At 36.4% G+C, this 26,290-nt stretch overlaps 2 protein-coding genes across 9 annotated transcripts in view; both read left to right on the forward strand.

Annotated features, from left to right (window-relative positions):
- LOC136040205 (uncharacterized) overlaps positions 1-10,811 on the forward strand; it is a 63,175-nt gene extending 52,364 nt beyond the window's left edge. The window contains exons 7-8 of the mRNA XM_065724363.1: positions 3,286-3,620; positions 10,639-10,811. Coding sequence (XP_065580435.1) covers positions 3,286-3,590 — 305 coding nt within the window. The 3' untranslated portion in view covers positions 3,591-3,620; positions 10,639-10,811. The remainder of the gene's footprint in view (positions 1-3,285; positions 3,621-10,638) is intronic.
- A 4,581-nt stretch (positions 10,812-15,392) lies between these two features.
- The window catches only part of LOC136040211 (zinc finger protein 271-like), a 31,221-nt gene continuing 20,323 nt past the window's right edge, over positions 15,393-26,290 (forward strand). For 5 of the 8 annotated variants that reach the window (XM_065724397.1, XM_065724392.1, XM_065724399.1 and 2 more), the window contains exon 1: positions 15,400-15,515. The gene's annotated coding sequence lies outside the window, so the exon portion shown is untranslated. Of the gene's footprint in view, positions 15,516-26,290 lie in introns of all 8 variants that reach the window. The other 3 variants (XM_065724400.1, XM_065724395.1, XM_065724398.1) reach the window with 2 other exon arrangements.

Genomic DNA, 26,290 nt, shown 5'->3' on the forward strand with positions numbered 1-26,290 from the left:
CGAGCAGGATTTACTATTAATCTCGACGGCGCGCCAGTTTCCCAAAATCACAAATGAAATATTTAGGGCTTCCTATTGGTGACACTCTTAAAGCAACTAGAAGGCTCTTGATCATTTCCAACGTCGAACAGCAACTGCATACGGAAGCTCATTTCCAGGCTCATTTCCAACGTCAAACAGCAACTGCATACGGAAGCTTGGTAGCAAACAAACCTCGACTCAACCGCAAACTGCTAGCGAAACTTTACAATGCTTCTGCACTCCCGAATTTCCTTTACCTTGCACCTTTTTGGCGTACGTTTACGATAACCGAGACGAAGGAACTTCGGCAAATCTATTTCCGGTATGCCAAATACCTGCTTGCCCTTCCACCATGGTCAAGCAACTCCTGGGTCATTAAAAGATACGGCATCATAGACCCGAATGCTTCTATCAGAAAAAGCATAGAAGCTTATAATAGTAGAATTGGTCGGCACCCATGGAGCGCTATTTTGATTCAATGAATGTTTCGCTTTTGTATGTTTTAATTGTTTTTAAGTAAGGTGAAGTGTTGCAAAGTTTTTTGTGTAGTTTTTTAGGTCATTTCCTTTTTCCTCTTTGCTTTTATTCACATTATACTCCGTTTTTCATGTGTATTATAACGGGTTATAAATAAATTCAATTCAATAATAAACTACGTTACCATTTCCCTAGGTTGTTATTAATTAATACAGAAAACTTAAATTCTGAAAAAAATTATTGAGCTTGAAGTTTCGGCGAATAAGAAGCATCAGATTTAATTGGTATAACTGAGGTTCAGTCCCCAAACCTGGATACTCTGAAGATGGCTTATTTTAATGAATTTTTTTAAACTCCGCCCACATGATCGTTACCTTGGTAAAAAGGATAGAGGGATAATGATTTTTTGTCGTGATAATTTGTCGCCAAGGGAGTTAAGTGTTCCAGGATCACGCCCATTAAGTAATGTCATTGTTGGTTGTTTTTATTATTCACCCGGCCAAAAATCAGAGCAGCGTAGAGTTCCTGGAAAAACTCCATGCATGGCATGATTACCTCCAGACTAAACATTCAAATCCTGGGATCCTACTCACGGGTGACTGAAATGAACTAAATACAAGTCATCTTTGTCTGGAAGCTTATTTAAAACAAACTGTTAATATCCCAAGAACAAAAGGGGGTACTTCACTTTACATTATTTGTACAAACATGCATGAATTCTATCAAAGACCCAGTTCCCTCCTCCCACTTGGTTGCAGTTACCATTTTACGCTTTCGCTAAATCCGATACAAGATAATATCCGCAAGTATAAATTTGATATATTTAAGTATCGACCAATTACTGATAGTGGTCTGCTCAATTTTGGAACATGACTTTCAGAAGAGCAATGGGAAGATGTATTTGCTGCCGACGAATCAAATAAGAAAGCCGAACTTTTCCAAGAAAACCTTATCAATAATTATTTAATTCATTTTCCAGAGGTCAAAAAGAAAAGATGTTCTAATGATAAGCTGTATATAAATGATGCAATAAAAGTTTAATCCGACAAAAATTAAGACTATCCCGCAAAGAAAAAACTTAAAAAGCTAACCTACTAAGGAAATCTAAAAAAAATGCAGATTCGGAAAGCTTCAGTCCAGTATTACCGTAATAAAGTAAGTGAACTCTTTAAAGCACGCCCGAGGCAGAGGTATAGTACAATCAAGAAAATCAGTGGTAAAACAGTCAAAAATGTTTACTTTAACCTTGATCTTCTCCCTGAAACTACAGCTAACTCATTAAATAAACACCTTGTCGCTATTGTGCAAACCCTCCCCGCTCTCTCTTGTCATATTCCCCGCCCTCCAGCACCAGACCAGGATATCCCTTTAGTACACCCTGTTGACGCTGAGGCGAAAATACGTAAACTAAAGAGAAATTCAATATGCCCCCTTTGACATCCCAATTGATCTAGTAAAAGCATTTCCTGGTAAGTTATCAAAACCTTTCTCAAATATTTTTAATTAAATGACTAGAAGTGGTTCATTCCCTAAGTGCTGGAAAAAAGAATACATTACACCTATACAGAAGAAAGGTGTTAGATTCGATATTTATGGAATCCAACCAATTACCTTAACACCAATATTCTCTAAACTGTATGACAGTTACGCAGCAGATTGGCTTAAAAAGACGATCCTTGTACTTACTGATGAACAACAATTCGGAAACATGAAAGGCTTATCAACGACACATTACCTGATCAATCTCCTCGATACTGTATATTGTATATCGATACTGTATATCGAGTCACTTGACGAGTCAGATACCTGGTCTCTTTTTAATTGACCTCCAAAAGGCTTTTGAACGGGTTAGTCATAATATTTCTTATGTTTACTTTTTATAATGTACTTATGTTTTTACTTATGCCCTCATTCTTACTCATTTTCCTTATAGTACTAACTTTTACTTATTTTAATCACATTTTACGTATGTTTGCGTACTTAAAAATTCATTTTTATTCATTTTATTCATTGCACTCATATTATTCGATCAGTTTGCTTCATCGTTGTAGGCAATGTTTTAATATTTCACTTATGTACCTATATATATATATATATATATATATGTATATATATATATATATGTATACAGTGTAGGCTAGGTGACTGAAGGCATTAAGTTCGGCAGTTTTTGTGTTGTGAGAGTTTGCTTGATAATAAGGTACTATTCTATTCCAACTGACCAAATTTATGGCATTCCAACATGTTTTCAGTAAAGTGTTAGGCGAAGTTTAGCAAAAAATGCAAGATGTTTAGACTTGGCAGCCCCAGTCATGTACAGGATACTTCTGTTCCTTTTCAGTTGTAATATTGCTTTTATTTCGTTTGGAAAACAAACATCTTGACGCCAAGGACCCAAAAATCTCACTGCTAGTTAATTTTATCCTTTGATTATCGTCTAGTCACTCGAGGATAGTTTCTTTGCAGATTTAACATAAATATTCTACCTCTAACCAGGTGCTCACCCACGGGGGGGTTGCTAAAGGGGATGTCCCCCCCCCCTCCCCTCAAGGAAAAATTACATTCTGTTTTTAAACATTAATCTAACCTGCTCAGTTTTATCATTCATTTCTTAGTCCCTACTGAAAACTTGCGGTACGTTGGTTAGCCCAGGGACCCCTGGTCAGTCCCCCACCCCATAATTATTTTCTGAGTGCACTACTGCCTGTACCCTCACTGGAAGCTTTTTCGTTTTTGTTGCTCATTTTATTTGCTTAGGCTATAATCCTTAAAAAAATACTTTTTCAGCCTCTATGGTACTGGCAGCGGAACATTTCGATTTTGTTTCGGGCTTTGTCAGCCAGAATTCCCTGTCGTCCCGGCCTGGATTAATTCATTTTACACCAGGGGTCAGCCTTGGTTGCAATGGCGATAACTTAGGACAACAGTACTCAGACCCAGATCATGTGGTCACTCAACGTGGCTCAGATGTTATCATTGTTGGACGTGGGATCATAATGGATGCAAATCCTGGAGAAGCTGCTAGAAAGTATAAGGAAGCAGCCTGGGCAGCTTATGAAAAACGACTCTTAGCAGCTGTACCGAATAAGTAGCTGATATCCTTTGATTAAAGACCATATGAGGTAATTTCTGATTTACAAATATTAAGGTAAAAATGTAAAAAATGGATTAACATAAAAATAAAAAAACACTCAATATGCCAACAGTTTGTCTGAAGAAAGATTTTTTTTTAAATACAAGAAAATCAATTCTGATATACAAGACCTAGCTTCTAACTATTTCAGAGATGAGTCTCAAATCGCCACGAGTGCAATTTTGATCCATACTTGTTTACGATCTCATTGTGAATCAGCAAAGACTTTCAAGTATATCCGTTTAGCTTTGTTCTTTGATGGTGCGGTGTATTTTTTTCCCAATAATATTTATCTTCATCTTTGCATATGAGTGAAAAAAAAACGGTTCGAGATAAATATCTCTAAATAGTATCAATGCTGTTGGAATAATCAGGCCAGGATTTACGCATAGGCCTAGTAGAACTAGGCCTAGGTGCGTACAATGCAGAGGGGCGCAAAAACTTTTTCTTGCATAGGCTCCGCTGCCTATGCACTGGAAAGTGATTTTAAAACAAACAGGAATTCATAACCGATTATAAACTCTCAGATGTCTCCCAAGACGGAGCTGAGAGCTCGGTATCACATCTTTCTTGCATTACTTCTGGCTCATCACATATCTGTTGCCTTCTGTTTAGGGCTTCCACTATCCCGGAATGTTTGGGAATTTCCCTGTAAATTGCTTGGGCCTCTGGGTGCAAAAGACTTAAATTTGGCCCTGTGTATAATACTACCAATAGTACCTACACCTTAACAGGGAGTGAGGAGACATAACTTGAAAAATAATTGCTTCTGCAATAATTGTATAGTAACAATTGCGAAACTGCATTCTTTCGTTGCACTAGCATTTATGCTTGTTGCATAACCACTTGTATAACGAGGAACTTTCCTAGGTTACGATATATCGGAAATAAATAAATGATAAAAAGAGTTAGCAAATTTTGGCAACCCTTTGCCCCCAAAAGTAACAGGCGTAGAGGCTCTTTTTCATAAGAAACTACTCGTGATAGAGGAGAAATCCTCAAACAGTAGAAAATAACTTTTTGACTTTACAGTTTTTTGGCCTGAAATTTCATGTTTTTAATGTGCTTGGTTGTAGGTTTTGGTTGTTGCAATTTGTAATCTCCGTAATTTCCTCATAAATATTAAGCCAAAAGCATGGTCGGTGAAAAGAGGTATAGCAATCTTTCTTCTGTAAAGTTTTTGCGATGAGGATTTTAAAGGGATGATAAGCCTTCTCCATACAAATTCGAGCCCCCGATCAGAATTCTTCCGCTTTCAATAAGGTGCCTCCTGTCCACGCCTCTGCCAAAAACTGGATTAGGGTGCTAAACGGGCCACGGACCCATGAGCCTTAAAATTGGTCCGTGGTTCAAATAATAAAATGACACAAATTAGGTCCAGTTTGGCGTCTAACATTAAAAGTTCTCGTTTTTTGTTTTGACCAGGTGCAATGTTTGTATCTTTCTGGTGAGAAGGTGCTGTATGACCAACCTTATACCAAAAATTTTGCCATTGAGCTAAAGAAAGTGTCAAAGAGATGGACAGATTTAGATAGATTTATTTTTCCATATGGCACTACAATAATTACGTAAAGATCTATAAATCCCCACAAAGGCTCCATGGCGTGAGTGGAGGTCCACTAAGGCCCTCCAGTCATAAACAATGAAAATTTTTCCGTTATTCTAGTTCAAAGGAAGTATAAATAGCCATCTTTTTAATATAATAAAATTGGCGTTGAGAAAGCACAGGGGAAATAGGGATGTCGGAGGGTCTGGTCAACTTTGATTCTCCAATCAGAGAGATTGAAGGTCGTTTAGTGGCTCAACCTCAAACTAGGTACAACCTCCCTACCTCTGATCAAAAGATTGGCACTGGGAGTAATAAAGGGATGTTGTATTGGTCACAGACCCACTTAGTCTTTCCTATGATATGTGTTGAAAACTATTGCATTGTTCTGCTTAAAATAAGGTGTTACATGTATACTCTTCTTCAAAACATTTTGGCAGTTGGAAGTTGTGTAAGAGGGTTGCCGGCGTTTATCCCCCTCCCCTGTGGAAAATACCCTTCGCGAAAACCCTTCTCTTCAGAAAATACCACCTCTGCGCGGCTAGTTGGTCTCCAATCCTGTTAGACCTTATAAGAAGGACTAGAACTCTCAATTTCTTTTCTAATCAGAACACTCAGAAGTTTCTGCGACCATGAGGTAGAGCTATGGATGAGGAAGGACCAGTCCCCCTCCTATACGGAATAAATTCTGCTCATTTTTGGGTTTAATGTTACTATTTAATCTTTATTTACATAATAACAGTGTAGACAAGAAATATTCCAAAAAATCATAAATGATTCGATATCAATTTCACATTTTTGATGTGTTTTTTAAAGTTTATTTTGTACCCCCCCCCCCCCCGTAAAAAACGGTTTTGGAAAATACCCTTTTGCTGGCTTTTTGTTGGGAAACTTTCCCAAGGAGGAGGGGGTTACCGGCATGTTTTTAAAAACAATCAGAGATTAAATTCTTTTTCAAATGAAAGTGCCCTAAGAACAAGAAATTTTCTAGGTGGAATTTTCAGCTGGAATGTAATTATCTGGGGTGTATTTCTCCGGTGGGGGGGATCTATGTGAAAAGAATTTTCCACGGAGGAATTTTTCGTAGGGGGAAGGAAATTCTCAAGAAGGGGAGCCGGATTTCCCGTTATTATTTAAAAACGATCAGAAATTAGATTCAGAAAAAAGTGTTTTCAACTGAAAGTAAGGAGCAATATAAAAGCTTAAAACAAACCATAATCATTGCGTATATGAAAGGGGTTGCCCCCTCCTCAACACATTGCTCTTAACACTAAACTTTTGACTTTCTGTCCTAATTATTTAAGAACGATTCCTGAAACGCAATGGCCGTTTAATTAGAATAATAAGCTTTATTAATTCTGTAAAAAGAAAACTTAGCTTAAAGAGCCAGGTCTTAAGGAGCAGGCAGATCCTTTCATATGCGTAATAATTTCTGTTCGTTTTAAATTTTGATGTTGCTCCTTACTTTCAGATGAAAACTTGTTGTTTCCTTATTTAATTATTTACAGATAGTATTTATTATGGAAAACTTACAGAACATTTTTTTTCTTTTAATAAAACTAAAGAGCTTCATTAAACCAAAAATGAGCTGAGATAAAGTCAAATAATCTTCAAAGTAAAAAACTATGGAGTCTAATAGAAAAAAAAGATATAAAATATTCTTTTCCATGAAAAATACTATGTCAATAAAAAACGAACAGAAATTAATTTAAAATCTTTTTCAAAGAAACAAGTTTGTAGAAGAATAGTAAAGAGCTCCATTAAGCCAAAAATGAAAATAATAATAGTAAAGAATTGTAATAGAATAGAATAGTAGTAAAAGTAATAGAATAAGTAATAGAATAGTAGTAGTTGAATAGTAAAGTTTGTAAAAGAATAGTAAAGAGTAAATGAATAGAAATAAGTTCAAATAATTTTCAAGCGTAAACTACCACAAGTCACCATCAATAAGTCAATTAAACCCAAAACAAACAGGAATCACAATAAATAAACGAGTCAAATTCAAAACGAGTAAAAATTAACATCAGTTGGACTGAAAAACCCTGTGCCTTCTCAAGGCCAGAACACAATTTGCACTTACATTAGATACATTATAAACGTTTTTACATTTTTGACTTTAATAAATAAAGAAGTATGAATGAATGAATGAATGAACTTTATTACCCGTAAAAGTATAAAAAACACAAAGTACGGATTATTATAAATAAACAAAAACAAAAACGATAAACAGCGAAGAAAAAAAAATTCAGACTAACAAAAGACAACATGGAATAATTAACCAGTATCAATATGGAAAAAAGGCTGCAGAGGGTCATAAACGTGAATGTGAACTAAGACTATTATAATGTGAATGTGTAAAGACTACAAGGAATAAGTATCAGAATATTTATATTAAATTGACAATGCATGGTAATTTGTTGTTGTTTTTTAAAGTGCACATTATGTTCTGGTCTTGAGAAGACATGGGGGTTGTCAGCCCTACTCCTTTTATTTTTTTTTGTTTTGAGTTTGACTAGGTTATCTATTCTTATTTCTGTTCGTTTTTGGTTTCATTTATTTATTAATGGTTATTAGTGCTAGTTTTACGCTTGGTATATAAGAAAAATAAACTCGTAGAATTTGACAACATTTTCGTCCATAATAACTTAAACAATAAAAATTAGTTGATTCTCAAAGCCAGCTATCCTTTCAAAGCTACACCTTCTTAAATTGTCTGATGCCATATGTTTTTTAGCTTAATTTTGATTACTTTTTGCCTGTATTTTCTTCATCTCCTTTTTTTAATTTGGCACCTTCTACTGCCAAAGATTGCACAAGTTCATATGGAAGTCTTTCAACAATTTTTTTTTTTTTTTTTTTTTTTTTGTTAGTTTTTAAGATACCTATGGTGTTTAAATTTCTCTCTTTTTTTTCTTTCTTCAGGACTTCTCAACGAAAATAAAACAGGTAAAATTCTCAAATTTAGAAAACCTTATTTTCCACGGAGGGGAGGTATTTTCTGGGGGTGGGTAAACGCCTTGAACCCATAGGAGAAGGGCATCCAAAGGGCTGTCGGCCCACTTTGGTTCTTTAAATCATACAGAATGAAAAGTGTTTCATGCTTCTGGTTCAAAATCCAATGGCCCTACTTACACTCAAGAGCATTAGCACCAAGAGAGAAGGGGTACTGGAGGACCCACACACTCTCTTTGTGTATCAAATAATGTGGATTGAAAGTTGCTGCGTGATTCTGTTTTAAAGTGCAGTCCGCATACCTTTGTGCTAAAGGGGCTGGGTTTTTGTACAAGTCTATCTTTTGTTTCCGGCTAATCTTTTAACCAAACTAGGACTTGTCTCGTTTTTCCGCCGACTCAGGGCTTGTCCTGCCATAAAGAAAGATTAAAAGGAAATGATAACATCCTAGGAGGGTGTAAAGAGGGAGGGTATGAGTAGATTAGGATGGAGGAGGAGTGTGCGTATCTACGTTGGTCTCAGGCGGTTTGGTGCTACGGTGAGTTGTTAGTATTGGTAGTAGTATTATCTGAATTATTTTTTGGTGATTCAGTGCAGCAATTAAGTCGTCAGCCCTTTGAAACTTAGATATTTTTTTTCTTTTTAGTGATTTTCAGTAGAAAACTTTTATCGTAGTATTTTTTCATCTGTTTTTCATGTGATATTGATCACTGGTAAAAGAGATTATGTCAGACAATTTGATGCAGTCCAAGATTAGATTTTTTCTTGCCGTTTTACTAAATTCTAATATCACCGCAAAAACAGAGCAAGACAATTACGAAGCCATCTAAAAACTAAGTTCTTCTACTATATTGGCTAAATATGTCTTAAAAATCTAGAACGAATCAATAAGAAAAATTTTCTCCTTTGAGAAAAATAGAAAATAGTTCAAAATATTTTCCCCCTTTTCGGAATTCATGATACCTATTAACTCTAGTTCTTGTTGTTATTCTTAGGCTTTCACTAGGACGCATGTCTATTTTGCAAGAACTGATAAAAATTTAGATAATGTGGAACCCTAGATGAAGGTGCTATGAATGCTATGTAGGTCCAAGTGATATGAATAAAATAAACTTTTTTTAGTTTTTAATTATTCAGTACCTATTTAGCTATGGCTTAAATTCACGAAGATACAGAGGGGAGGGTCCAAAAAATTTTTGGCACTTTTTTAATGAGAATTGGTAGAACATGCTTGTTCAGTTTGGCATTACGCCCTGACTTCGGATTAGAAGGACCACCTGAAAAGGATCCAATACCAGGCTCTTCTGGTCTCCTTTCTAAATATCCCTAAGTCCCTTATTAAAAGGTAAAGGATACGGCATTAGACTTTACAGTCCCTACGCGTGATGAATTGTGTTTCAAATTCGATGACGGTATTTTGGCGAATCCGTGGCTCTGTGAAATCCTCCCCCCTGAGCATATCCCTTTGCGCCAACGGCTCCCGCAACATGTGCCTGAACCGGTACCTAAAATTTGTCGGTACCAGCAATACATGCGTTACGTAAATACTTTTGTTCCCTCGTTTGTCAGTATTTTTAATATTACACTCACTCATCAATAGTTACATATATTTATTTGTTTTAGTTCTTGATTCTTCCTATTCGTTGTTGACTTAAAGGTTTTTTTTCTTTAATTTGAATTTATAGTTGTTTTATTTTTTTTTATAGATTGTTGGATATCTCGATGTCTTAGGTTTTAGTTTGACTCTGTGATATTTCGAGTCAACATATAATTTTGTATGACGATGGATATGGACGTGATTTTAATATTTTTAGTGCCTTATCTTTTATTATGACAATAACTTTCACTTATTGGCATGACTATGTAAGCCGTTTGACAATAAAAATCATTCGAGTCGAGTTGAAAATACTGAAAAGGGTATTTTTCAATGAGAACACCAGTAATGGAACAACTCAATGAGAACAAGTAATGGTCTTTTTCAAAATGTGTATATGTGAGAGAGAGAGAGAGAGACTTTTATTTTAAAAATGACTTTCACAGCGCGTGGCGCCGAATTAACGCTTTACGTCAGGTATTACAGTCAGATAAAAACTTGTCAAATAAAAAAAGAGAAAAGGCAGTGTCAGACAGACAGTTGTCAGATTAAATAAATCGGAAGTAGTTAAGTAGTTAATCGGAAGGAAGTAAGGAAGTAGTTAAGCCAAAATGCCAAACCGGACAAGAATATTCTAGAAAAGGGTGGATGAAACTTGTATAAATTCTTAAAAGGTGGATTTCATGGCAAGAAAATATGAAGAAAAATTTAAGCGTAGAAAATGAAAATAAAAGTCTCTCTCTCTATCATGCGTTTGGGGGGAGGCAAATGCAATCCCCTTCCAAATTAAATCCCTTGCTATCCAGCTTTACTTCTCTATATGGGTTGTAACTGGTTTTAACACTGCCGCATTGTCTATTTAAAAAAAAAATTAAGCTATTCCCCTGTCTTTATTGTTCTTTTCTTTATTTTTAGGTCGAGGTAGCTGTTCCTATTTTTATCTTTGCAATGGTGATACGTCGACTCAACTGTGTGATTTGTGCCTTTTTTTATGTAGTGTACGACATTTATGATTAGTTTTATTGAATTAGAATAATTTTGTTAAAGTTCTTAAAAATTAAAAATTCTTTTACTAAAAAAGAAACAAATTTAGCTTGGTCAAATCACAGCACTGGTGTATGTCGAGTGGTGAAAATTTAAGGAAATAATATTTGAAATTAACATAGGAACAATTTAACACCATTTCCTAGGACAACTTCTTTTCTATTTTTTTCTTGGTTCTTTAAGATGTAATTTCACATCTCTTGGTTCTTTGAGATGTAATGTTCATAATATAATACTAAGCTCTTAATATTGTTATAAGCCTAAGCTATAGTCTCGAGCTTAAGGAATTTTAAGCATTGGTTTTCCATTTTAGAGAGAAATGACTATCTCTCTAAAGAGAAAGGGCCAGAGAATTCACTTTGAAAAAAAGACACGATAATTTTGAATTTAGGGTTTTGGACAAGAATACAGACAGATTTTGGATGAAAAATAAAATCATTAAACTCATAGGCAGCAATGAAAATAACTCAAATGCTAAGGCAAACAAAGAAAATAAATATAAAAACTTGAAATAAAATAAGTTTGTCTTAAGTACATATGATCGACTGACGGAGACAGTTGTAACTGATGAATTTCCTATGTAGGTACTGGGAAGAAATAGGTATAAAACCAAGAAAGGAAAGAATAGTTGAGGATCGCAGGAATAGGTTGATCTTATTAGGGGACTTCTCATGGTGGTGTGAATAGGTATTGGGATAGGGTTTTATTGTGGGAGGTTTTTTCCTAAGAAGGAAGCATCCCAGGGTGTATTTCTTTGTGCCACACAGACCTCGTACAGATAAAAAAATCGCTCTGATTGCGATAATTTGGTTTTTTACCTTCGTAGGATAACGGTCAAATTCATCTCTGCAAAATTTTATCAGAAGGCCACCCCTTTCCGTCGGACATGTAGTAGTAGACCTATATGGTGGAGATGGCCTTTCAGGAGGCAGACCTACGTTGTCATATATATATATATATATATATATATATATATATATATATATATATATATATATATATATATATATATATATATATATATATATATATATATATATATATATATATATATATATATATATATATGTATATTATTTATTCATACCCTGCTGTATAGTACATTCACCTCTCTTTTATTAGTATAATAAAAGAGCCGTGAATATACATTATGCCTTTTAGGAGGTTTTTAAGAATAATCCAGAGATGTTGATTTATATTTACCCTGACCTCCATAAAGTTTAGGATGCTTGAATATGGCGACAAATAATGATATACCAATTATACGTTCTTTTAAAATTGACTGTTTTGAAAACTTGTTGTGTTTACTTGATACAGGTGCTTCAAAACCCTTAATTAGAGAGGAAGTTTATAGGGGTTTTCCTCATAGTTTACAAAATCATGTTAGCAGATGCCAGAATACCCTGATCTCCGTAACAGGTCACAAACTAACAATTTTGGGGAAATGTCCCTTTAAATTTAGCACAGGGACTAATGAAATAACGGTAACAGCGATAATATGTAGAGAGTTGCCATTTCCTTGCATTTTGGAGTGGATGCAATAAGAAAATATGGAACCGTTTGGGATCCAATAACCAATAATATTACAATAACAAAGCCACACGCGACTAATAGACAAATTTTCGTAACAGTGGAGAACAGTAGTGAAAACCCCGAATGCATTTTAAAATTAAACCCAAAAACCATCGTTGAAGGAGGAACGATGTCTCAAGTCTTAGCGACGTCAGACACAAAGGAGGGTAATAGAAAAACAATTAACGCTGTAACAGGAGGATACAACCTAAAGGATTATCCCTCAAATTTTGATGGAAAATCAAATTATCAAAATTGAGAAAGGTATCGCATATTTGAAACTATCCAAACTAAGCAGTGGTAATGTAAAAGTAAATAAAGCAACCTTAGAAACAGCAGAAAAGATTTTAAATACGGATATTAAATCGCTAAGCAGCCGAAAACTAAGCATAAATTTTGAAAGCCAAGAGCAAATTTCACCGAAACAACAGCAGCTAAGGCATGACAAAAGCTGACTTTCAAAACGTTTTAATTTAGAACCTTTACCAGAAAATATTAAAATCCAGGTAGGAAATGTTTCATGGGACTATAAGTGGACTTTCGTAAGACGAAAAGCCGATTAGGGCTTAACTTACCTGATACCTCACAAAATACCAACGCAAGGACCGCCAATTAAAAAATCCCGATATAAGACTCCCAAGCATTCAAGATCATGGCTTAGAAATAAATAGAAGAACAGGAAGTCATTAAAGAGGGGGTTAGCAAATGGTGTTTTTCATAAGTAATAGTCAGAAAGAAAGACAATACCTGGAGATGCTGTGTAGACTTTAGGGCGCTAACTGCAGTCACAGTTAAAGATGTGAAGTTACCAAGAATAGATAGAATTCTTGGTTCATTAAGAGGGTCAAAATATTACTCAAGTTTCGACCTGATCGCGGGATATTGGCAAATAGCCTTAGACCCAGACACGAATCACAAAGCAACCGTTATTTTAGATGATGAGAGAACGCTCACATTTGAACACGTGCCCTTCGGCCTATCCTTCAGCCCAGCTGTTTTAGCCGACTAATTAAGTAAATATTGAAGCATGATAAACAAGAAAAATACACGGGAGTCGATACAGAAAGGAAACGAGATACCTTAGCTTATTTAGATGTTGTAATACTGTTCAAGCTGGTGAACCTCTCTACCCATGTAGAAGCCTGCTCTCTAAGGTGGTATGGCCACCTACTCCGTCTTCCGCCAAGTACCCCCGCAAGGATCATCTCGGACGTCAGCCCCTCGGAAAATGGCTGGAAGCGCACTTGAGGAAGGCCACGCACTAGATGGGCTGATGTAATAAACCAACGCCTGCTCAATCACAACTTCTACCTAAATGAGGCCCCATCCTTAGCCCTGGATGTTCTGGTACGAGAATAGCCCTTGCATTGTAAAATTGTGGATGAGGAAAGTAAAGTACGAGAATGAATGAAATATTTAATGAAAACTCAAGTTAGTTGTTTTGTTTTTGTCATTATTGACAAAATTGTTACCACAATTTTGGTCGTTAAATTGTTACAAAAACTGTTGGTGGTTACAAAATCACTGAGATTTTTCTCGGTATATGTAAATAAAATTCGACATTGTTACCAACCCAAAACATTAAAAAAATTAGAAACTTTTTCGGTAAGTTCGCCATTTTTTCCCGTTTACGCAATATAGTCTAGTCCTATGCTCAATGAGATAGTTTATCCCCAAGAAAATCTAATTTCAATAGAAAAATACGTTTGAATGCATCATGTCTGATTGAGTTTATAACAGACATAAATTATTCCTTAAATGAGGGGACTGCCACGTCATCAGTCCCACATTCGTTGCATAAACTTTTCAAAATGTATTAGACGAGATTGTAAGTCCAACTAAACGGTCCTTGCGCTTCAGAATTCACTTTTAGAGAATTAGGACAAAAAGCCAAATTTTATGCATAAAGCAAGGGACTAAGGAGTTTGGAGTCCCTTCATTACCTTAAATCGTAGCTTGGAGCGATATAAGGGTTATCCATCCTTGTGATGCTCCATAAAAAAAAAGAATTCGTTTAGTGTAGAATGTGGCTGTTAGATTAGATTCTTGTGGAAGACTCTGCAGCTTCCCAAATGTAAAGGAACTCTTGGCAGAGCCATTTCCTATCAAGGTGGGACTTGAACATGTCAGTTGAAGTAGCTGAAACTGTTTCTTCAGAGAGCTGGTTCCACATATTGCGGATTCTTTGGCTGAAAAAGTGGCTTCTATGTCTACTCGTGGAACGCTGCATGGAAAGCTTCGATGAATGTCCTCTAGTACCGGAATGCAAGGGCTGTGCAAAGAGACCGGGAAGGGTGTTTTTAGAGAGGATTTTTTGGTTAAAATAAAGTCACCCCTTTTCCGTCGGTATGTCAGCGTCGGCAGCTTCAAATGACGTAGTCTTTCTTCGTATGGAAATTTATTCATGTTGCTAACCATCTTAGGGGCACGACACTGGACATCCTCAAGCAACTTCTTATCTTTTTTGAAGAAAGGGGCTGCCAATGACATTCCAACCTCCAGGCGTGGACGTACAAGCGCCTTATATAACTTCGTAAGAACTCTAGGGTGTCGGCTTGAGATGATTCTTTTTATGATACCGAGGGTTTTATTTGCAGAAGATGAAATAGACTTAGCATGGCTGCTAAACTTTAATTGGTGGTCTACAATAACCCCAAGATCTCTTTTATCGGAAACAGCAGAAAGGAAGTTATCTTGAAGGAAATACTTATTATGCTTGTTGTGTTTGCCGAAATGGATTACATGGACAAAAATGGACTTCAAATACCAAATTTATCGGGTTCTTTTTGAGTTTTAATGTTCCTTCTTACTTTCAATTGCTAAAAAAAAAATGTAATTTTTCATTACTTTTTGAATTATCCTGGGATAGCCGCAGGCACCTACCGCCACACCAAAGTCAAAGCTTGGAAGGCTCAAGTTTTGTCCCGAAAGCATTTGACAAAGGTTATCTGCCAAAAACGACTACCAATCTACCCATTCTTAAAATACCGCCAGAATGCAATGACAAAATCTGAAATAGCCAACTTGTGAACCCTATAATATAGATGGCCGTTACTTTTCCTGATATGAATGATTGAATGCATGTTTAGGCTAACTATTTATAAAAACGTGACTGTAAACAGAGGTGACAAGCAGAGAGGTGCAAGCAGAGGTAGAACGGGAAACTGCAAGCAGAGGTGAATTTAGTTCTTATGCACAATACGAAGTTGGGATTGCTTTATTAACAGAGTTCATTCTGGATCTTTCAGGAGCCTAACAGTAGGCCTACAATTTTTGTTTCATTTTGTATGTAGCCTAGGACTGTAGGCTAGTCCTGCCTAGGTGGTTGGCGATGTGAGTTGGGAATCCTTTGTCCACAGGGCACAGGTTTGATTCCTGTTATGGTTGGTTATTTGATTTAGGAGTGGGATCTGTGGCTTGACTCTATAAGTTCAGCCTGAGTCAACCCAGCTCTAAATGGGTAGGCTGGAGAAATCTTGTGAAGGTAAGCAGGAAGGGTGTACTAAAGCACAGGATGGCCAAAAGGCTATGAAACAGAGATCAGCACTGCTATTTTGGACCTTGAGGGTCTAGTGCATCCTAACTTAAGCTACTTATTAACTTATTTAAATAGGTGGCAGGGGGAGAGGATGAGTTGTCAAAATGCAAATAGGGTAAGGCATTTAGTGCTCAGCCAGTAACCCTAATAATATTTTAGCCATTGGCCTATTTAATGTTTAGCTAAGGTTTTTTTCTCTACAGGCTGAAATAGCCTTTGATATTTTCTGTTAATCATCTAGTAGTAGGTTATCTCCTTGTCTAGGAGTTACAAACTCTCTCTCCAGAAGAAAACAGAGTACAATTCTTGAAACTACATTTGAGCATTATAAGTAGCCTTTTTACTTGTATCATTCCTAAAATCACTTCAGTTTATCTTTTCCCTTGACCCACCCCCCTTATGTGCACATATTTGTTATAGCTTTGCTCAAACTTGGCTATGCATAGGCTACTTAATGAATTTTCAAAAACATAATAATTAGTAAAGGCAAGGTGAAAAACAGTGGCTCTCCAGAAAGAGACCTAGGCCTTCTAGTAAATTAGTGATATTTTTAGATTGCCAATTTTAGGCTCTTTCAGAAACCTAAAGGTACAGTTTTTATTTTCTGTTTGTTTTGTTGGCCAATATAACCTAGGACTAGGGGTGAGACAACCAGTACTGGGACGCTTCAATCACTGCCTATTCTGGAACAGAATCTTTGGTTGGATTGCAACATGTCCAATACTGAGACAAAAGACAACAGGTTTTTTGGAAGCAAACCAGAAAAATGTATAGATTGGGTGTCCAAGATTAAAGTCTTTTGTCCCAGTATTGGACATGTTGTAATCCAATCAAAGTTTCTGTCCCAGAATAGGCAGAGTAATCAAAGTGTCCCAGTACCAGTTGTCTTACAGACACTATGTCTATAGGGTTAGATATTTGTGATTGGCTGATGATTAGGACTCCCAGGTGTGGACATACAAGCGCCTTATATAACTTCATAAGAACTCTAGGGTGTTGGCTGGATATGGTTCTTTTTATGATACTGAGGGTTTTATTTGCAGAAGATGAAACAGACTTAGAATGGCTGCTAAACTTTAATTGGTGATCTACAATAACCCCAAGATTTCTTTCATTGGAAACAGCAGAAAGGAAGTTGTCTTGAAGGAAATACTTATGATGCTTGTTATGTTTGCCAAAATGGATACATGGCATTTTTCAACATTGAAAGTCAGAAGGCACATGTCAGCCCATCTTCCTAGACTATCAAGATCTGTTTGAATTGATTGCTGGTCAGAGGAAATAGCCACTTTTCCAACTAGTTTTGGGTCATCAGTGTAAAGTGTAATAAGATTTGAAAGAAGGGTGGGTAGCTTGTTAACATAGAAGTTGAAAAGTGTTGGTCCAAGAATAGTGCCCTTGGGCATGCCACTTAATACAGTTGTGGGAGAAGAGAAATGAGGAGTTCCTTGCAAATCAAAAACTCTGACACTCTGTGATCTTTCAGAAAGGAAGCCCATAATCCACTTTACAACACCTTTGTTGACACCTGCAGCCCTCAATTTGATTATGAGGAATTCATGACAAACTTTATCAAATGCTTTGGACAGATTGAGAAGAATCATGCCAACAGGAAAACCCTTGTCAAGCAGTGTAGTCACTAATTCATATGTTTGGATAAGGTTAGTGTCCACAGATCTACCAGATCTGAATCCATGTTGTGATGTGGAAAGGATATTATTGACCTCAAGATGTTCAATTAGAGCTTTATTAACAAATCTCTCAAGCACCTTAACAACTGCAGAGGTGATGCTTATAGGATGGTAATTTTCTGCCTCTTGAGTCTCTTGGTCCCTTTTTATGGATTGGGGTTATATAAGATGTTTTCCAATAATGCGGTAGTTCCCCATTTCAAAGAGATAGCTGGAACAGCATGCACAGGGTGTAGCTGAGAGCTTTTCAACACCCCCCTAAGAAGACGTGGATGAGCACCATCTGGTCCCTTTGACTTATTTACATCAAGCTTCTCAAGGCTATTGAAAACCATTACTTCACTTACTGACAGATCAGGCGTAGGGAAAAGCACTTCATACAATGGAGGATCTGGTGAGGAGGTACCTGAATTTTGGGTAAAGGCAGAAGCAAATTGTGCATTTAGAATGTCAGCCTTATATATTGGAGATGAGTGTAGTACACTTTGGTCAACAAGGTCAGGAATAGTATGATGATTTGGGTTTTTAGAAGAGACATGTCTCCAAAAAGATCTTGGGTTCAACTTGATCTCAGAAGCTAATTTTTCCTCGTAGGCTGATTTCAGTTTTTTTTACAAAATCTGTTACATGATTTTCTACTGTCTTATAAAATGACAGGATCTCCTGGTTTCTCTTCTTCATATACCGTTTCCAAGCTCTAGATTTCTGGTTAATCAGCTTCTTAACTTCCTTAGTGAGGAAGGGAAGTGTTTTGGGCTGTTTCCTAAAAATAACCCTGGAGTGCTTCTTTTCAAGAGCAAGAAGAGTTTTTTAGAAATTTAATCACGACTCATTGATGTCACTGGTTATAAGCATTGACCAGTTTGCAGATGAAAGTTCCTGCTGTATTGCCTCATAGTCGGTGAAAGTCTAAGGACGAAATTTAGGTTGAGGACTACTATTTAGGGAAAACACAGACAGAATAACTAGGTGGTCACTACTAGCAATTGGCAGTAAATAATCATTACAAATGAGGGAATCAGTATCATGCAAAATGACGAGGTCTAACAGCAAGGGATTCTGATCAGCTCTATAGCGTGTAGGCTTATCAATAGTCTGATGAAGAAAATTATTTGATAGGCAAGATAAAAAAGGTGAATCTCTACTATTAGATGAAAAATGTCCAGTTCCTTCAACCCACTCAATTGCTGGAAAATTAAAATCTCCAGTGATTATTAACTCAAATGAGCTAGGAAGGGATATTGAAGATGTCATTTTATCAATGATAGTTTTGAGGGCCAATTCACTATCTTCAAGGGAAGGAGCACTGGGAATTCAATAAACGCACCCAAGACGCAAATTTTTATTAGCAATGGAGATATCAAGCCATACACTTTCTATCAAAGATATATCAAGCATAGTAGGATTTACAACACTAACCTGGATACTATCTCTTACATAAACACCAACTCCTCTTCAACAATTTGGGTGCTCCAAGTTGCTAAATAGTTGATATCCCAAGATCTGTAGGGATGTATCAGTAACCACCAAAAAACTATGTTTTGGTAACTTCTTCTTCTTCTTATTCAGCAGACGGGCTTTTCAGTTGATACTATTTAGCCCTTTTCCTTTTGGCTCACTCTGTGAGATCGACAGAGCTATGGAGCTGGTTTGTCTTGTATGATTTGTATCTGCTCAGATTTCTTGAAGTATATCTTTTGATACCAGCAGTTGAATTATAAGAGAGTATATATTGATCTCTGTGCTCTGCGGGAGAGTATGGTCAGCAAGACTCTTGGCTGTTGGTGGAATTTTGTGGTGTTTGAAGCATTCTAACATTTTACGTCGCAGGGTATACTGTGCAGACGTCAGCATATTACATTCAAATAGGCAGTGATCTATTGTTTCATTCTTAAGATTACATGACCTGCAAAGGGGGGACGAGGGAACTTCGCCACTTGAATTAGGAATCTGATATGAAAATGCCTGAAAATTTAGCCCATTTGAACCTGACCAAATCCTATGATAAATCTTGGAAAGGTGCTTACTTGGGAAAGGTGATGGGGTAGGATTCTTATTAATTATCAGTACCTCTGTAAATCTCCAGCGGTAAATATCTCTAATGGGGATTGGTCTCCCACTTGGCTGGTCAATATTTAAAGCATTTTTGGCTATTTCATCTGCCTTATGGTTACCTATTATACCTGAGTGGCTTGGAATATACTGTATATGAGTTAAAATACCTTTTGTAGCAAAAATATCAATAATCCTAAGACAAAGAAATGTGTCAATATCCATCTTATTTTGAGAAGCTGACGAAAGAAGCTCTAGGCTTGACAAAGAATCAGAATATATTATAATATTTTTAATATTAACTTTCATATATTCATTAACCATGAGGAAATCTAGTGCCATGATTATGGCGTTTAGCTCGGCAGACATTACAGATGAATTATCTTGTAATCTCTCTCCTAAAGCGATATTATGGGTTGGGAAGAAAGCTCCGCTTGCCACTTTCTCATTCATTTTGGACCCATCTACAAAAATTTGGAAATAATTTTTATAAGCAACATTATTTAGTTCGGCAAATTTTTTCTGAATAAAAGAAATGGGGGTAAGTTCTTTGGTCCACTTTGAGAAGTCAGTCTTTATTATGGGGGTTGACCAACTCCAAGGGGGGGTTTGGGGGAATGTGGGTGCAATAGATTTTACTGGCACTGGGAACTTCTTCTGGATATTTGCATATTCATTTGCAACGCCTCTAAACATAGATGGATTTCTTAACCAGTTATGCAGGGTATGAGAATCATTAGCTTCAATTTTTGTAAGGTACTTAATTAGTAGAGATCTTCTTCTTTCATTTATTGGTGATAGTCCACTCTCAGTAAGCAGAAACTTAGTTTTGTTGGTTTCCTAAGACCAAATATAAGACGAATTATATCATTTTGTGTCGTTTCGATTTTTTGCATGTGGGTCTTAGCACAAGCACCATACACTATGAGGCCATAATCAATATGGGGCCTTATATATGATTTATAAAATTGGATTAGTGTTTTCTCATTACAGCCCCAAGGTGTGGCTAGTAGCCTTTTAATTATTCTTGTTTTTCTATAGCACTTTTTTATTGTATTTGTGATGTGGAGGTGGAAATTTAGTTTTTGGTCAAGTATGAGCCCTAGGTAATTAATTTGATTGTCCTCTGGGATAAGTATTCCATTTAATGTTAGCCTAGCATCATAATGATTTCGCTTATGGTGGAATTGGATAATTTTTGACTTTGTGGGTGCAGTAGGTAAAATGGACTTTTGGGAGAACTTTTCAAATTGGAAAAGTGCATTTTGCAACTTTGAATGCGTAATCTCGAAGGTATTGCCAGTTGCCCATAATACCAGATCGTCAGCGTACTGTAGATTGGTATGTGGGAGGTTCATGTCCCACAGAAAAAGTGAAAATAGGAGGCAGCTCAGGACTGCACCCTGTGGAAGGCCTTTGGTTATTGGAGTTTTGGGTGAAGAGGCTGAACCTACACAAACAATGAAACTTCGGTTTTCTATAAAGGATTTTATGAAGGATACAAGTTTGGGGGGTAGTCCAAGGTTTGTAAGTTTAACTAATAGAATCTGGTGGTCAACATTATCATAAGCTCCTTCAAAATCTAGGAATGCAGCAGTTAAGACATTATTTTTTGATAGGGATTCATTTATTGCATTTGTTAACACTATGAAAGCATCTGTTGATGAGTGGTGTTTCCTGAAGCCAGTTTGAGTATGAGGTATCAGATTATTCTTCTCAACAAACCAAAGCAGCCGATGGTAAATCATTTTCTCCATTAATTTTCCCAGCACTGGGGTAATCATTATGGGTCTATATGACTGAGGGTCATGTTTAGGTTTATTTTTCTTTAAAATTGGTATAAGAGATGAACATTTCCAGATATTAGGGAATGTGGATGTAGCCCATGCATGGTTATAGCAATTTAGGAGCTCCTGTTTGTACAAAGGGGAAAGATTCTTTATCCATATAGGGTGTATATTATCATAGCTACTTGTAGCATTGGCCTTGATATGCTGAATTGCATTATTCAATTCATGTATCGAGAAGGGATGGTTTATATATTCTGAACCTGGTCGGGGCTGGTAAATAGGATTTGTCATGATTTGTGTGGTGATATTTTGGTTTTTTGATGTTAGCTTCTTTGAGAAAAGGGAGGCAAATAATTTTGCCTTATCAGTGTCGTTATCATAGTGGGAATTCTCATGTATTAGTTCATACATAAGAGGGTTGGAGGATGTTTTTTTCCCACAGATTTTGCTTATAAGTCTATGTATTCTTGGCTCAGATGTTTCTCTGGAAAGATTATTTGCAAAATTATTCCAATAATTATATTTGGCATTAGTTATTGTTCTCTTGAGGTTAGCCTCTGCTTGTAATTTACTTAAATATGTGTCAGGGGATGGTTTTCTTAGGTATGCTCTCCTAGTTGCATTTTTTATTCTCCACATAATTTGGCAATCTTTTGTCCACCATGCTTTAGGGGTGTGTTTAGGGATGGTTTTCCTAGGTGAAGTTCTGGGGATAGCTTGATTAGCTGCATTTGTTAATATTGATGTCATAGCTTCAGCACACGTGTCAGCAGTTACAACTGAGGTATGAGATTTCTGGGTTAAACTTAGGACTTCTTCATTAAGCTTATTTCTAAACATGGTCCAATTTGCTTTGGTGTTGACATATTTAGGGATATGTGGGAGAATGTTGGCTGGTTCATTTAAAGAGGATACTATTGCAAAATGGTCAGTGCATAGATTTTCAATTTTCTTAATATAAATTTTATTTAGTATATTTATTGAAACAATTTGTAGGTCAATAGTTGAAAATTTACCACTTTTGGGGTTAAAATATGTATTTAGATTAGGAGGGGTAGCAATTGCTAAATCGGCATTATTTGAAATCAATCTTTCAATGAGCTTACCAGCTTTATTTGCTGGCTTATCCCCCCACAGAAGACTGTGGGCATTAAAATCCCCGCAGATGATTATGTTTTTTAGCATATTAGAATTAGTAATATAAGTGAAAAAATCCATGGCATCTGTAGTCTGGCCATTGGGGTTATAAAGACTTAATATGTATGTTTTTGTATTATTTATCCAAACATTGATGCCAATAACATCAACATCATTTGAAAAATCTGGGAAATTAATACCGCAAAATTTAATATTATTATTTAAAATTATAGCTACGCCACCTCCTTTTCTCTGAGAAGACCTATCCTTTCTCAGGATAGTATATCCTGGAAACTTTGTTTGTTGGTTATTAGTCAAATGGGTTTCTTGAAGGCAAGCAATATCAATGGAATTTTTATTCATAAAAGATAAAAGTTCATTTAACTTATTTTCTGAAAGTGATCTTACATTCCACTGAAGTATTGAAATATGCTGCTTTGTTGTTTTAATTTTCATTTTGCTGTGTATCAATCTTTAGCTTTGCTAGGAGCAGAGCAAGATCTTTTTTTGCTTGGATATGCATGTGATTGGGTAGGTACAACTTTGCCAATTCGCTTATTATTTTTGCTTTTTGTGGTTGTTTTAGGTTCATTGACTGTACTGCATTAGAATTTAGTATAAATAGGCACATGTTAGGTGTTAATTCATTTGGATATTCATCTGGCTTTTTGTTGATAATTTGATTAATACCCGTTAATACTTCTGATTCATTTCTACTCGGGAGAGGTGGCCATTCTGATATTCTATCATTACTTGTAGAGGCTGGAAGGTTTGTCCAGGGTGAACCTCTCTTATAGGAATGTGAGCTTGGTTGCTTTGAGGAAGGAGTCTTATTGGGGGTGCTTGATGCTTTTGGTAGAATGGTTGGTCTGTGGGTGAGAGGGTTGGGTGGTTTCATAAAGTTTTTGGTCAGGTGTGATTGAGCTGCATTTGCTTCCATTGCTGCAAAAGGGTAAGGTATGTTTTTTTCTGTTGCTATTTGGAGTGTTAGTGCTCGTTTTTTATATACAGGGCATAAAGTTTTATTAGTAGAATCGTGGGGACCATTGCAGTTGATACATTTTGGCTGATTGTTTTTACAATTTATCATTCCAGTGGGGTGGGAGTTTTTACAAGAATTGCATTCATGTAATGTTTCACTGCATGTGTTTTTTGTGTGTCCTAGTCTTAGACATTTTTGGCATTGGATAGGTTTTGGCTTGTAGGGCTTGTGGGGTTTCCTTTGTCCAAATAGGAATATCTGATCCAGGTTATTATTTTCTTCTCTTAGTGTGAATAAGAAAGACTTGCTTAACTTTTGGCCATTGGCATCTGGTTTACCCAATTGGGTTACATCAGCTACTGGGATTGGGTTACCAGTTCTGTCAGAGAGTCCTTCTTTTAGATCCTGAATAGGAATTTCTGGAGGGATGTTATACACTACTATTTTAGTTGGGTTTTGGTTTGGGGACCAGAGAACAGATTTTATTGGTATGTTAAGAAGAGATTTTGAATTCTGTAATATGTCTGCTGATTTAGAATCTTGAAGGGCTATTAGCAGAGATCCATCACGGTTAATGTTTAATGAAAACATTGATTTTAACATTTTAAAGATTGCAACCCTCAAAAGAGCTACCTTTTTTATCTCAAAGGGGGTATCTGGAGTGATTTTTAAGTAAATTCCAAGGTTTTGTGAGGGGAATGTTGGATTATGGGAAGGGGTATTATTTTTGATTGGTGAAATCTTTTTCCTTTTTTTTGAGTTTCTTGATAGGACCTCCTGAAATTCATTTTCAGTCTCATCCTGTATTGTGACATACGCCCCGACTTCCACCATTGTATTATTCAATGACCCCTCATGTGAGCTTTGAGAAAGTTGACTTGACCAGCCAAGGGGTTGAATGTTTTCAGTGGTACTTGGGGTAGGGTCAGGGGGGATTTTTTTAGGTGGTGTTCTATGCATTGCCTATTGGAATAAGCTTTAATACAATCAAAAAAAAAGAAGGGAAAAATTGATAATATAAAACCAGACTGTCTGCCACTCGTTCAAAGGGAGGACTTCACCATCCACAAAAAAACACTATAGTGTTGTCTAGAAGATGGTTTGGTATAAGATTGGTTCAACTGACTGCTGATAAATTTGGGTAAATATCACAAGAACTTTTATTATAAATTTCTTTAAGCGTTGCTGTTGCTGTTGCTGGTAACAATTCAACAAAACTTGCTACATCAGCTGCTTCTTCCCTAAGAAGCACTCCAGCTTCTAGAAGCTTATTTGTCAGACAGTCAACATTGCTTGAAAGAACACGGAAAGTATTCCCAGAAAGGGGATTCTGACTTGGGAAATTTGGCTGTTGAGACTCAGAGGTAACATCAGATATAGTACTTGAAAAACTTGAGTCTGCTGAATTCTGAAATGACAAGAGCAAATTATTAGATATAACATTTGAATTAACATTAGCAGAAATAACACTTAAATTGACATGGGAAACATTTGGAGAAGGATTGGATGAAGCTTCACAAGAAATATCAACTGACAGTTTATCAAAACGAAGCGCCAGGGAAACACAACTATTTACATGAAGATGCAATGATATAACTAGGTTTCTGTCGCGGATTGGTTTGGAGGGGGGAGGGTTGGCGCTTACCAACTGCGATGAGCAGCCTCGTTTTTTTCAACTCCTCAACTAAGGCCTTTCTCCTTTTTCTCTCTGTCTTGGATGCGTCACCACGAAAATGTATATCCTCATGGAGCTCGCGGGAGCGGTTGATGATTTACCTTTTGATGTCCAGGCTTGGGGCAGTAAAAAGGACAGGAGGTGGGCATGCAGATGGCAGAGAGTTGGTAGGGATTGGAAGTCTTCTCAGATTATTGATGTGAAAGTCTTTGAAAACATCTGGTCTTTCAAAATTTGAATTTAGACAGAAGTTAGCTGTACATTCTAGTTTATATAGCCCACAATTATTCTGTTTCACAGCAATAAATATAGATTAAGTTCATCCATGATTGACTGTATCTTTCATTAGGCTATGTTGTTCAAACTTCATGATCCCATGTCAAAAATTACCTTAAATTATAGCTTGGAACAATCTAAGGATTTCTCCTTGTAGAGTGCCAGAATGATAAATTGATTTGTTTTCAAAATTCATTAATGACCAGGTACAGTTAGATGATCAGCTGTATCCCAGTTGAGTTTATGCTCTCTGGAGGATCATTCAGTATCTAGCCTTTGTTTGATAGCATCAGCTGTAACTTCTTCAGATAGTTGGTTCCAACTGTTGACAATTTGTGAGGAAAAGATTTGAGTGTAAACTCTATATATGGTGGGCTCTTTCACAAGTTTCAAGAGATGACCTCTAGTTCAGGAACTAGGACCAATAGTAGAGATTAATGCTGAAGAGTATTAGACCTAATTAGCTTATAGGCTAATATAGCATCCCCTTTACTTCTCCTGTAAACAAGTGTAGGAAGATTGAGCTTTGATAATCTTACAGCTTAGAAAACCTCCTGCTGGTCAGATTTCACTTTGGTGGCATGTCTCTGGACATCTTCAAGAACTTTTGTGTCTTTTTTAAAATAAGTGGTGGCTAGAGACATTCTGATTTGAAGCTTAGGATGCACATGTCCCTTATATAGAAGACTGATGACTTAAGGGGAATACGTGGAAAGAGAACACTTAATCTGTTCCATAGTGAACTAGCACCAGCAGCAGACCTCTTAGCAGCAGTGCTGAATTTTAGTTCATTGTCAATAGTAACATCAA

This window comes from Artemia franciscana, chromosome 20, assembly GCF_032884065.1.
Source record: "Artemia franciscana chromosome 20, ASM3288406v1, whole genome shotgun sequence".
Classification (NCBI taxonomy): Eukaryota; Metazoa; Arthropoda; class Branchiopoda; order Anostraca; family Artemiidae; genus Artemia; species Artemia franciscana.